Source organism: Sorex fumeus, unplaced genomic scaffold, assembly GCF_029834395.1.
Source record: "Sorex fumeus unplaced genomic scaffold, SorFum_2.1 ptg000078l, whole genome shotgun sequence".
In the NCBI taxonomy this organism is placed as follows: Eukaryota; Metazoa; Chordata; class Mammalia; order Eulipotyphla; family Soricidae; genus Sorex; species Sorex fumeus.
In genome coordinates, this window is record NW_026606135.1 from 3,173,204 (window position 1) to 3,185,885 (window position 12,682).

General features: G+C 37.9%; 1 protein-coding gene and 1 long non-coding RNA gene across 3 annotated transcripts in view; one reads left to right on the forward strand and one right to left on the reverse strand.

The window, feature by feature from the left end:
• Positions 1–3,932, reverse strand: part of LOC130038645 (uncharacterized) — a 38,436-nt gene extending 34,504 nt beyond the window's left edge. Inside the window, exon 1 of one of the 2 annotated variants that reach the window (XR_008794745.1) lies at positions 3,828–3,932. This is a non-coding gene — a long non-coding RNA (uncharacterized LOC130038645). The remainder of the gene's footprint in view (positions 1–3,827) is intronic. The other variant, XR_008794744.1, reaches the window with a different exon arrangement.
• The window catches only part of SHLD2 (shieldin complex subunit 2), a 29,476-nt gene that overhangs the window by 6,226 nt on the left and 10,568 nt on the right, over positions 1–12,682 (forward strand). Inside the window, exons 3-6 of the mRNA XM_056130485.1 lie at positions 2,798–2,992; positions 3,414–3,548; positions 8,038–8,244; positions 12,157–12,385. Of these exons, the coding sequence (XP_055986460.1) occupies positions 2,798–2,992; positions 3,414–3,548; positions 8,038–8,244; positions 12,157–12,385 (766 nt within the window). The remainder of the gene's footprint in view (positions 1–2,797; positions 2,993–3,413; positions 3,549–8,037; positions 8,245–12,156; positions 12,386–12,682) is intronic.

The following is a 12,682-nucleotide window of genomic DNA, read 5'->3' on the forward strand; positions in this document are numbered from 1 at the left end:
TTCTGTATAATTAGTATTGTAATACCAGGGCTACAACAATAGCACAGCGGGTAGGGCATTTGCCTTGCATGCAGCCCAGCCAACTGGGGTTCAATTCCCAGCATCCCATACGGTCCCCTGACCACCGCCAGGGGTAATTCCTAAGCGCAGAGCCAGGAGTTAACCCCGTGCATTGCCAGGTGTGACACAAAAAGCAAAAAAAAAAAAAAAAAAAAGAAAGAAATTATTATTATTATTATTATAATTTTTGCTTTTTGGGTCACACCTGGCGATGTGTTCAGTATTATTTTGGAACAAAAATATTGTAAAGTTAGATAGCAGAAATATAGGTAAAGGTAAAGGTAAAGGCCCTCCCGTTGATCGTCGATTTGCTCGAGCGGGCCCAGTAACGTCTCCATTGGAGACTTTGTTGTTACTGTGTCTGGCATATCGAATACTCTCGGTAGCTTGCCAGGCTCTCCGAGAGGGGCGGAGGAATCGAACTCGGGTCGGCCATGTTGGCCACTTAGTAAGGCGAACGCCCTACCCGCTGTGCTATCGCTCCAGCCCTGCAGAAATATACAACTTTGAAATACTAAAAAGAACCCTGTGTTTGTATACTTCTTAAAAGGTAAATTTGGAGCTGGAGCAAATGTATAGCAGGTAGGGCATTGCCTTGGATGTGGCCAACTGGGGTTCAATCCCTGACACCCCGTATGATCCCTTGAGTACTGCTTATTCAGGGAATGATCCCTGAGTGCAAAGTCAGGAATAATTCCTGAGCCACCGTTGGTGTGGCCGAAAAGCCAAAAAAAAAAAAAAGAAAAGAAAAATTTATTTATGTGAGTTATAATCTCCATAAAGTTATTATAAAAATGGCATTTGAATAATTGGCCTTTATGCTTTATTATACTATCACTGTCACTGTCCTCCCGTTGTTCATTGATTTGCTCAAGTGGGCCCAGTAACATTGTGAGACTTGTTACTGTGTTTGGCGTATCGAATACATCACGGGTAGCTTGCCAGGCTTTGCTGTGCAGGCGAGATACTCTCGGTAGCTTGCCAGGCTCTCTGAGAGGGGGGGAGGAATCAAACTTGGGTCGGCCGGGTCAGCTGCGGGCAGGGTAAACACCCTACCCTCTGTGCTATCACTCCAGCCACTATCACCCCTTTTATAAACCTGAAAATAGTTGTCACCAGTTAATACCTGGAAAACTCTAAAATATTTTCCCAAAACCATTGTCTGAAATTTTAACTTCCCTAGGCAGTTTTCTGTGTGTACCTAGAATGCTTACTTAGGTATACCCGTGTATGTTATCGATTTTCTCTACATTGACAATATGGAAATTGTGAAATATATGAAACTATGTCCCTAGCACCTGCTATAATTCCTGGCACATCTGGTGGTCTACTGAATGACTATCAGTAGGTGGTCTATTGATAGGTGAGTGAATATGGAGGCTTCAGTGTGGTATAAGAAATGTACCAGAAAAAGGTGCTTGCTTCCCTTCCATATGGCTAACCCTGTTCAATCCCTGGCCTCATGTATAGTCCATGAGCTCTGCCAGGATTGATTGATTCCTGAGCATAGAACCAAGAGTAAAGCCCTGGAAAAAAATTTTTCTTTTTTGGCTTTTTGGGTCACACCTGGAGATGTGCAGGGGTGACTCCTGGCTTTGCACTCAGGAATTACTCCTGGCAGTGCTTAGGGGACCATATGGGATGCTGGGGATCGAACTTGGGTCAGCTGCATTCAAGGCAAACTCCCTACCCACTGTACTATTACTCCAGCCCTCACCAAGGAAATTTTTATCTCAAAAATATCCATCTATCAGGTACAGAGAGAGAGAGAGAGAGAGAGAGAGAGAGAGAGTGAGAGAGAGAGAGTGAGAGTGTATGTCAGGCAGGGTGCTTGCTGTGCATGTGGCCAACCAGGGCTGTATCCCCGGCACCACATATGGTTCCCCTGCACTGTACCAGGAATGATCCCTGAGTGCAGAGCCTGGAGTAAGCTCTGAGCACTGCTTGGTGTCTCTCCCCTCAAAACCAACCAAACAAACAAACAACCAGATCCATCTATCTGTATTTAAAATGTGTCTACTTGATTATAATATAGTTCAATAAAAATGAGAAAGAGATAAACATCTAAATAGCATAACGACAAATTAAAAAAACCAATATAACAATTATGAGAAATATAATGCAACACATGCTCAGATGCTAAATGACAGATATAAAAGCTGTCTCAGCTCAGGGGAAAGAAATCATTTGCAGAATGTACTGGTTGCTCTTCTATGTGATATGTAGGCCGAAAGGAGGATAACAGCATTGCAAACTGAAATGCTGAGGAGGGCAGCTAAGGAGTGGAAAAGAATAAGGCTTATGCAGTTAGATAATGCTTAGTGTATTAAAGGGTAAAATGTTAAGGGTCTTGGGAAAGAATGGCAGTGGTTGACATAGCAGGGAAGGTGTGATTAAATCAATCAAGAGCCAGGGATTGGGAGTTAATTGAAAATAAAAGGAAGCTGAAGACAAAAATTTAACTAAAATATTGATCTTGGTTAATAGGTAGGAAAATGGTATCATTAACAAAATAGAGAAGAGAATAAGACTGATATTTTTGAAAATAATTCCCTCTCATCTTTTCCACTGATTGAAAAATAAGCATCTAACTCAAGAATAAGCTACATATTTTGCACGAATGAAATAGTGTTTATATTTAATCACACTTTCACAATGTAGAGTTCTAAGAAAATATGTATTAAGAAACTATAATGTTGCCATCTTTTTTGAGTGTTTTTCTTTCTTTCTTTCTTAGATTCTAATCTAGTTAGTTATATGGTACTTCAAGACTTATTGCTGTATTTGTCTTCAAAATATTCCTACCTCAAAGATCTTCCTCAGAGGCAGCCTCAGAGGATGAACAGAATTGAATTTGTAGAATTGGAGCAGCTTCAGCCTGACATACTAGTCCATGCAGTACTAAGAGTTGTTGATATTACTATACTCACAGGTAAACATTTGAGAGCTTCCTTAATTTTATATTACTAAAAATATTAATTTCCAAAATTACCATTATGTATAATTTTATTTTCATTATTTATCATTGGGCTGGAGTGATAGCTCAGCGGGCAGGGTGTTTTCCTTGCACATGGCCAACCTGAGTTCGATTCCTCCGCCCCTCTCGGAGAGCCCAGCAAGCTACCGAGAGTATCTCTCCCACACAGCAAAGCCTGGCAAGCTACCTGTGACGTATTCAGTATGCCAAACACAGTAACAACTAGTCTCACAATGAAGACATTACTGGGCCTTCTCGAGCAACTCGATGAACAACGGGAGGACAGTGCTGCAGTGCTATTTATCATTAGCTGTTGAAATATAGTAAATATACAGTATGATGTGATATTGTAGAATAATTCTCTTTCCTTTTCCAGAAGCATTGTACAGTTATAGAGGACAGAAGCAAAGGAAAATTATGTTAACAGTGGAACAGACCCAAGGTCAACATTATGTGCTAGTATTGTGGGGTCCTGGGGCAGCTTGGTACCCTCAACTTCAAAGGAGAAAAGGTAAATACATCAAAAAAGAATTCAACTTATTTATATTTAGGTAAATGATTAATGCTTGTGAAACTAAGAAAGAGAATTTAAGGAAAAATTAGACTGCATTTGAAATAAAAACAATCATGATTAAATACTCTTTTTCAGGTTTCTTTTATTATAATCTATACCTCCTATAAGCAATTCAGTAATTTAAAAAGTTCTTTATAAGTAATGGTGACAAAATAAAAAATCAATAGTATTTTAATTTTTTAAAGTTTCCATTTGTTTTCAGATATACTACTTTACCTTTTTTGTGAAGATTTTATCTCCTTCAAGTGATGTTCTTTACAAATTTAATCCTGGAGAAGGTTCTACAATTTTTATTCAGCCAAACTACTTTGATAAATAAACCTCTCTGGTTATAAAGCCAGTGTTAGGGAAGTTACATCAACTCTTTCAAGTCACATTGTTACTGTTTAATAAATTACTGTGTACCAGGATTTTGTTCTAGTTGTTTTAAAAATGTGAACTATTAGCTATCTATAGAATGCTTATGTTTGAAATATCCAGGAGTATATTTAATTTAAAATGCAGGTTAAATAGTTTTGATATATTGAATGTAATTTCTCTTTTAATATGTAATATTTTCCTTTTGATTCTCTGAAACCCTTTAGTTGTGACAGGGATAGTTTAATTAGTAACTTAGGAGTAATTTTTGCTGTTAAATTAATTCAGTGATTCAATGTGTGAATCATTCTTTTTTATTGCTATTTAGGCAACATGGGTATAATAGTGTTAATTTTCGTAGTATTATAGTTCAAAGAATTGTTTTTTGAAGTTTGGGGTTATATTTGATAAGGCTCAGGGGAATTCTCCAGCTCAGTGTTCTGGGGATATTCCTGGAGATGCTCAGGAGACCTTGCATTGCTGGGGATTGCCCCCGGGCCTCCTCATGAAAAGTATACACTCAAGCCCGTTGAGCTAACTCCTAGGCCCCCAAATCTTTCTTTGTGTTTTTTTTAAACCCCAAAGGGTTAATATATCTTCCCAAACTTCTGTTTACAAAACAGTTACCAAAAGATAGGATCAATCACATCATCCCTGTTAATCATTAATAACCGATAACTAGAATTAGAGATAATTTTGACTTTTATGTTAGGATCAAACAGTAACAAATATTTGTTTGGTTGAGAAATCTGACAAACAAATGTCCGTGGTAGTTTACCCATCATTATTGATCACTACATCATAGTTGGGAACATGAATTTAGCGCATGCTGAACAGAATGTAGGTCAAAGATATTCATCCATTTATAATGGAGCTATAGCATAGCAGATTGCTCAATGCATAATATGACTAAACAATAAGTCATTTGGTTAATAAAAATTATATTTATCTCTAGATAATCCTTTGGTTTTTGATATTGAGAATTTGAATTCTGAAATTAAGGTGTAATTGTTTTACTTATTCATTCAACACACTTTATAACCATTTTAAAAAGTTTTAGATCTAACTCGCACCTCAGGATTATTCTTTTTAAATGAGAAGGTCTCTGTTCCAGAAATTATTAGCTCTCTCTGTGGTGCTTAGGGCTTATTTCTGGCTCTGCATTTAGGGATCACTCCTGCCAGGCGTAGGGGATTACAAGGGGTGCCAGGGATCAAACCTGGATTGGCTGCATGGAAGGCAAATGTCCCAACTACTTTACTGTCACTCTGGCCACTCGGTATTTCTTGAGGCATTCTTTGTATTAACCTTTATACTAGGCACTGGTTTTATTATTCAAGAGGATGACACACTCATATTTAGAAATGGAATCTGTCAGAAATTGCTGTTATTGAAATTGCAGATAATGGGGGCTGATGTTTCGGGGAAGAATAGTAGAAATCCCCAAATCCCCAACCCCCAAATCCCCAAACCCTTTGATATTGCATCAGTGGTAGGAATTGGTGTGCCTCTTATGTAGTATGCATTCATCTAGTTTAGACTCTAATAATGGGGAACCAAGGATGTAAATTTCACTGATTAGGGATGAATGGGTATGCATAAAAATGATATTTGAAATCGAATGCCATTCCAGTATATTTTGTTATTTTGTTAACTAACCTCAGGGGTTACTCCTGGCTCTGTACTCAGGAATTACTCTTGGTGGGTTTGGGAGACCATATGGGATGCAGGGATCAAACTCAGGACAGCCGTGTGCAAGACAAGTGTTGTACCCACTGTTCTGTCTTACAGCCCCATTTCTATTTCTTGAATATGCTAATCCTTTTGTTTTCTCAGAATTTTTAATTCACCTGTTTCTTTTCCCTAGAGTGTTTTTTCCTCTGACTTTCCCACATGGGTAGCTCCTTCCTCTCTTAACTTCATTTTCATATGTACTCTAAAGCCTTGCATGTGTGTATGATATTTACAGTTGGACTACTCTTTGTAGTCCATGTGTGCCACTTAACAAGTCTAGCTAATTCCACCCCTCTCCCCCAAATAATGAACGAAGGACTAGGGAGATAGATAAGTGGACTAGAGTATATGTTTTGCTTGGTGGGAGCTCTGGAATTGATTCCAGACACACTTGACCCACCTCTCCCTCAAGATACTGCTGAAAATGACACCTGAACGTTGTGCTGGGAGTAGCATCCTGAAGTACTACAGGGTGTGGCCCCCAAACAAAACAAAAAAATTGAATGAAAGAAGGAAGGAAAAAAGAAGTCCAAGCAGTCATTCAAAATTTCACTGTCTTTAAGGAATAAGAGTCTGGAGTTTGAGTTAAAAATATATGAACATGAAAACTTTGCAGTCCATGGGATGTGTTAAGAAATTATATTTAGGAAACAGTGAGATAGCTACTCTTGCAAATATGAATTGGAAAGATCTTATTTTGGAAACCAAGACACTATATAGGAAAGCCTTAGCATTTGAAACACTAAGGACCTTAGAGATAGCTCTTTCTGCATTGAACTACTGACTGAGTTCGCCGAACATTGCTGGTGGCCAACCCCTCCCCAAAGAAATAAAATTTTCTTTTAAAAAATTTATAGTAAGGGCTGGAGAGATAGCACAGTGGGTAGGGCCTTGCACACGGCCGACCCGGGTTCAATTCCCAGCATCTCATATGGTCCCCTGAGCATTGCCAGGAGTAACTCCTAAGTGCAGAGCCAGGAGTAAGCCCTGTGCATCGCCGGGTGTGACCCCAAAAAGCAAAAAAATAAAATAAAAATAAAAAATTTATAGTAGTTTTACCAAAGTCCATGGTATTGATGTTCAAAGTTACTGTACCCCACCACATCAAAATGCTCATGATCCCCCACCATTCAAGTTCTTTCTAATAATGCTCTGTCTGCACAAATTTACTGACTTGCTTTAAGATTCTCCACGGAGAAAATCTATCCAGTGAAAGAAATCAGGGGGCACGTAAATTATATGTCCTGAAATAACTGGGAAACTAAAAATACCTTGTTTTTGAAAACCTAGTGCTGAGAAACCTTTTTGTTTTATTATAATTTTAAAGTTGAATTTATTAATATGAAATACAATTTTACAAGCAATTCTAGGATATTATGGTTCTAAGAAGTAGAATCAGTACTGGGTGAATTAGAATAGCTGTGTTTGTATCTAAATGTGTGCTTTTTATATGTGTGTTTTGGTGGTGCTAGGGATTGAACCCAAAGCCTCCCACATACAAGGCAAGCATTCTACCACTGAATTCCATCCCACTCTAAATGCTTTTTATTTTTTGTTGTGGGAAAATGTAGCCAACTACTGAGAAATCAATGAGCTATGTTGTAGTAATTATTTTCTGTTTATCTGTCTTTATTCTGATGTATTTATATAGGTGCTAGGGATCAAATCCAGGTCCTCATATATGTGAAAAATGTGCTCTGTATGCTTGATTATTGGCTCTATATGCTTGTATTTAAAAAAAAAGGGTCAGAGAGGTGGCTTTATTGCATGAGAACAAACTTCTCATGTACCAGGCCAGGGTTTGATCCCCAAACTGTATAGGGCCAACCACATTGGGAATATCAATGGTTATGACCCCAGTACAAAAACAAACAAAATTTTTGCCTGTTGATATAAAAAAGGAAAGTTGCCACTCTGAAAAGCAGTTGGTTGTGATAAACTAGGGCTGTGATGCAGTCAAGAAATCTTAAATTTTTTTTTAATAAAAAATTATTCTAGGGTAGGAATGATAGTACAGGGTTTTGCACTTGCTTTATATCTCCTTATCCCAGTTTGATTCCCGGCACCATATATAGTCCACTGAATTCTGCAAGGAACCACTCCTAGCAGAGCCAGGAATAGTTCCTGAGCACACAGGATAAAACCCCACCATTAGAAAACAAACTGTAATAACAAAAATAATAAAATTATGTCTAATATCCTTAGAATGTTTATACAAATCTATATTTTGTCTATGTGATAAAAGTTGTATTTCATTGATTTAATCAGGGCTTTCAGTATGAGTCTGAGTCTACATAATTGATCTTTGCTAACTTTTTGTTTTTATTTGTTTAAGATTGTATTTGGGAATTTAAATATCTATATGTTCAGCGCAATTGCATTCTAGAAAACCTAGAATTGCATACAACATATTGGTCAACATGTGAGTGCCTGTTTGAGGATGATGTAAGAGCAATTACTTTCAAAGCAAAATTTCAAAAAAATGAGCCCTCTCTTGTGAAAATGTCAGATTTAGCAACACACCTAGAGGATAAATGTTCAGGTAAGCTCCATTTATAGTTTATATATTTCTAGTTTCAAATATAAGCTAGAAGGAAGCTACCATGTATAAGGAAAACATGAAATTGAATATAAAAGTGAAATGTACATTTTGTAAATAACTGAACCAGAATTTGGATCCTCATAGGTGTTCTGACTACAATCTTTTGAAGTTAATTTTTAATTATTATGGATCTTTAGAGCCTTAACATCTTCGTGCTTAAGTTTCATCATGTATAAAACAGTAATATTTCTACTAGTCATACCTTTTTAGGTCATGCTGAAATGAAGTATGTCAGAAAACTTATGTTTGGAACAGTGCATGGCATTCACTCATAGTGTGTGGCTTATTATCATATATTGCTATGATTAATGATGGTGGCACCACGAGGAACTGCTTTTCTCTGTTTGCTTTATCCCTAAAATTCTTTCCTTTTCCCTATTTAGCTACCCTCTTGGTACTTTCTATTCTGTTACTACTTAAGTTTTATTTTGAAATAAATGACTCTTTGTAAAAAAGCACAAAATTAAATTTTTAAAGGTGCTACCATTTATTTGTTGCTTATAAGGCAGGAACTAATCAATTCTGTTTTACTGGTTTTCACCAAATTATGCATACATAAGCACTGTATAGGGGCTGGAGCAATAGCACAGCGGGTAGCGTGTTTGCCTTGCACGCGGCCAGCCCGGGTTCGATTCCCAGCATCCCATATGGTCCCGAGCACCACCAGGGGTAATTCCTGAGCGCAGAGCCAGGAGGAACCTCTGTGCATTGCCAGGTGTGACCCAAAAAGCAGAAAAAAAAAAAAAAGCACTGTATAGGTACTGTCCTCCCATTGTTCATCGATTTTCTCGAGCGAGCCCAGTAAGTCTCCATCATGAGACTTGTTGTTACTGTGTTTGGCATATTGAACACATCCCGGGTAGCTTGCCAGGCTCTGCGGTGCGGGCGAGATACTCTCAGTACCTTGCCGGGCTCTCCGAGAGGGGCGGAGGAATCGAACTCGAGTCGGCCATGTTGGCTGCGTGCAAGGTAAATGCCCTACTGCTGTGCTATCGCTCTAACCCATGCATACATATATGTAGAAATAAAGAATATTTTTGGGATACAGTGATAGCACAGCGGGTAAGGCATTTGCCTTGCATGGCGCTGACCTGGGTTTGAGTCCTCCATCCCTCTCAGAGAACTAGTACGCTACCTAGAGTATCCCACCCGCACGGCAGAGCCTGGCAAGCTCCCCGTGGCATATTCGATATGCCAAAAACAGTAACAAGTCTCACAATGGAGAAATTACTGGTGCCCGCTTGAGCAAATCGGTGAACAACAGGAGGACAGTGCTACAGTGCTACATGGATCACTAAAAATACTTCTTATTCATGGCTACCAGCAGCTCATCATTTAATAAATCAACACTATGAAAATGATCTCATGAGTATCTGTTGAAATAGAGCATTTTATCAACTTAACTTTTTATTCATGGCTAAATTCAAAGTGGATATAGAATCTGAAATTTACTTATGCTATTTAAAATGCTATTAAAATTTACTTATGCTTTCTAAACTCATTATGTGTATGGAACCAATCCTTACAAGCATATTACATAGAAGGCGGCCTTTGCATAGAAGAAGGCCTTTGATACGGTTTTTTTCTGCATGACCATATGCTTTCCTTAAACTAGATTTAAAGATTTTTTTGAAGTAATTTATTTAGAAAGAAACAGTAAAATCAGTATTATATTCAGTAAACCACATATTTTGTAATGAAAATGGAATAAAATAGTGAATAAATTCCTGAAACTTCAGTTGGTAGTAACTTTTCACTCTGTTGCACTGGCTTCCTAACTACAAATGATGCTAAAAATATGCTAATTCATAATAAAAGTTATAATAAACTAAAACACTTTTGAAGCTAGGAATAAGGGGGAAATAAGTGTTGAAAAAATGGAATGATAGGGGCTGAAGAGCTGGAACAGCAGGCAGGGCACTTGGCTTGCATGTGGCCAATCTGGGTTTGATCCTAAGCACTCCATATGGTCCCCTGAGCATTACCAGGAGTGATCTTGAGCTCAGAGCCAGGAGTAATAACCCCTGAGCATTGTCAGATGTGACCCCAAAATAAAAGAAAACAAAGCAAAACAAAATTTGCTATGTGTTTTTCCATAAGCCTAGGGTTTAGTGTTTTTTATATATATATATATATATATATATATTTGAGTTAATCTTAAGGGAGTCCACTTCCATGTGATTCTTAGGAGGCTGGGGAGAGGAGGTTGGGGACAGGTAGGTAAGCCCTCCTGCGATTCTTGGCCAACTGGTCTGGTAATGGGACTGTTTAGTTTTAGTTTTAGTTTTTGTTTTTTTTCTTACTGGGTCACACCTGCCTATGCACAGGGGCCACTCCTGCACTCCTGGCTCTGCACCCAGGAACTACCCCTGGCAGTGCTCAGGGTACCATATGGGATGCTGGGAATTGAACCCGGGTTGGCCATGTGCAAGGCAAACACCCTACCTGTTGTGCTATCGCTCCAGCCCCTGGTTTTTGTTGTTGAGTTTTATAAGTGCTTCTCTTGGATATTAACCATTAATCAGATGTATGGTTGGAAGTGTTCATTCCAATTAAGTGGTTACCTTTTTATTTTAGCCCACGTTTCACCAGTTGATGACCTCTTGATCTGGACTTTAGCACTTATAAAAGGATGAACAAATTCTGTCTTTTCACTTTGGAAAGTCAGAGAGAGTGCTCAGATAAAATCATTGATCTCAGTATTGGGGTAAGGGAGTTACCTCGTTAACTCAAAGGACTTGAACATATGCTGGTTTAATACAGGTTATTCCATGGTTCCCAGATAACGGCCAGGAGTGGTTTCAAAACAAACAAAACCCAAAACGATTTCAGAAATCAGTTACGGATCTCACTAGTATATAACAAGCAAATATAAATTAGGGGAAAAAGATAGCTGACAAATGGTAGATTTTCAGCGTTTGGTTGATGGATGAGTGTATGAGGTGGTAAGTAATGAAAGAACATGCTTGAGGTTTTTGGTGTGTCACATTTGGTAAATAGAATCTCAGTGTTCTTGTGGTTACATAACCAACATCCAGAGGTGGACTATGAGTGGGCTGGAAATTGAAAAAGAAAAGTAAAAATAATATTACCAAGTTATGTGTCATTTTAGGACAAAGAGAATAGATAGAATATTGACCTGTTGAAGTTTGAAAATGATCAACTTCAAAAGAGAGAGAGAGAGAGAGAGAGAGAGAGAGAGAGAGAGAGAGAGAGAGAAGAGGCTAGTATCAGTGTTTGAAGGAATTTCTCTTTAATAGAGGGGTTATACTTATTTTGCATGATTCTATAAGACAGGGAAGAAGAAAATATTCACATTTTCAGCCAGATTAGTCATGTAGATCTTCAACTTCAGTCTCAGATTGGTTATCTCTTTTATTCTAGAGTAAAAATATTTTCTCCCAGTTTGTGGGTTATCTTTTTGTTCTGGTCATGGTTTCTTTTGTGGTTTAGAAGCTTATTGGTTTGAAGTAGTCCCACCTTATTTTATTAGAGCTGAAGCTATGAGTAAGTAAAATTATCTAGGAAAGGACTAAAGAACCAAAGAGCAAGGAATAAAACCTTGGATATATCCTTTACTATAAGTAACCTATAATCAAGTATGTAATTAACCATAGTTATAAATTAAAGTTATAATTTTAACCCTATGACTTTTTTTTTTTCTTTTTGGGTCACACCTGGCAATGCACAGGAGTTCCTCCTGGCTCTGCACTCAGGAATTACCCCTGGCGGTGCTCAAGGGACCACATGGGATGCTGGGCATTGAACCTGGGTTGGCCGCATACAAGGCAAATGCCCTACCGAGCCCCACTGTGACTATTTTTAATACTGTTTTTGGTTTGTCTTTTATAGGAGTGATTTTAATCAAAGCCCAGATTTTAGAGCTGGCATTTCCTGTTACAGCAGCTCAGACGATAACTCTAAATGCTGACAGTTCTCTGCAGAGTATTTACTTTTCTCTTCCCAACATTATATATACTGGTTGTGCAAAGTGTGAAACAGAACTAGAAAAAGATGAGAACAAGATCTACAAACAATGCTTTAGCTGCTTGCCATTGACTATGAAGAAAAGCTTTTATAGGTAAGACTAAAAATTATGTATGTCAACTTGTACTTCCTAATGAGAACTAACTAGAGCATATATAAGATAATAACTTCTGCACTCTGATTAGTAGTCACTCTAATCAGTAACTTCTCCACTACTGATTAGATTAGTAGCTGTGAAACTAAAACTTTCCAGTAATCATTGGGAGATTTTGTTTTCTTCAAGCAGCTACGCTACACAGTTTTTACTTAGTTTACATGTTTAACCATGATCTAAATTGCTCATAAGAAACTCATTACCCACATTACTAAATAATTAAAAGGTTAAAAGTTT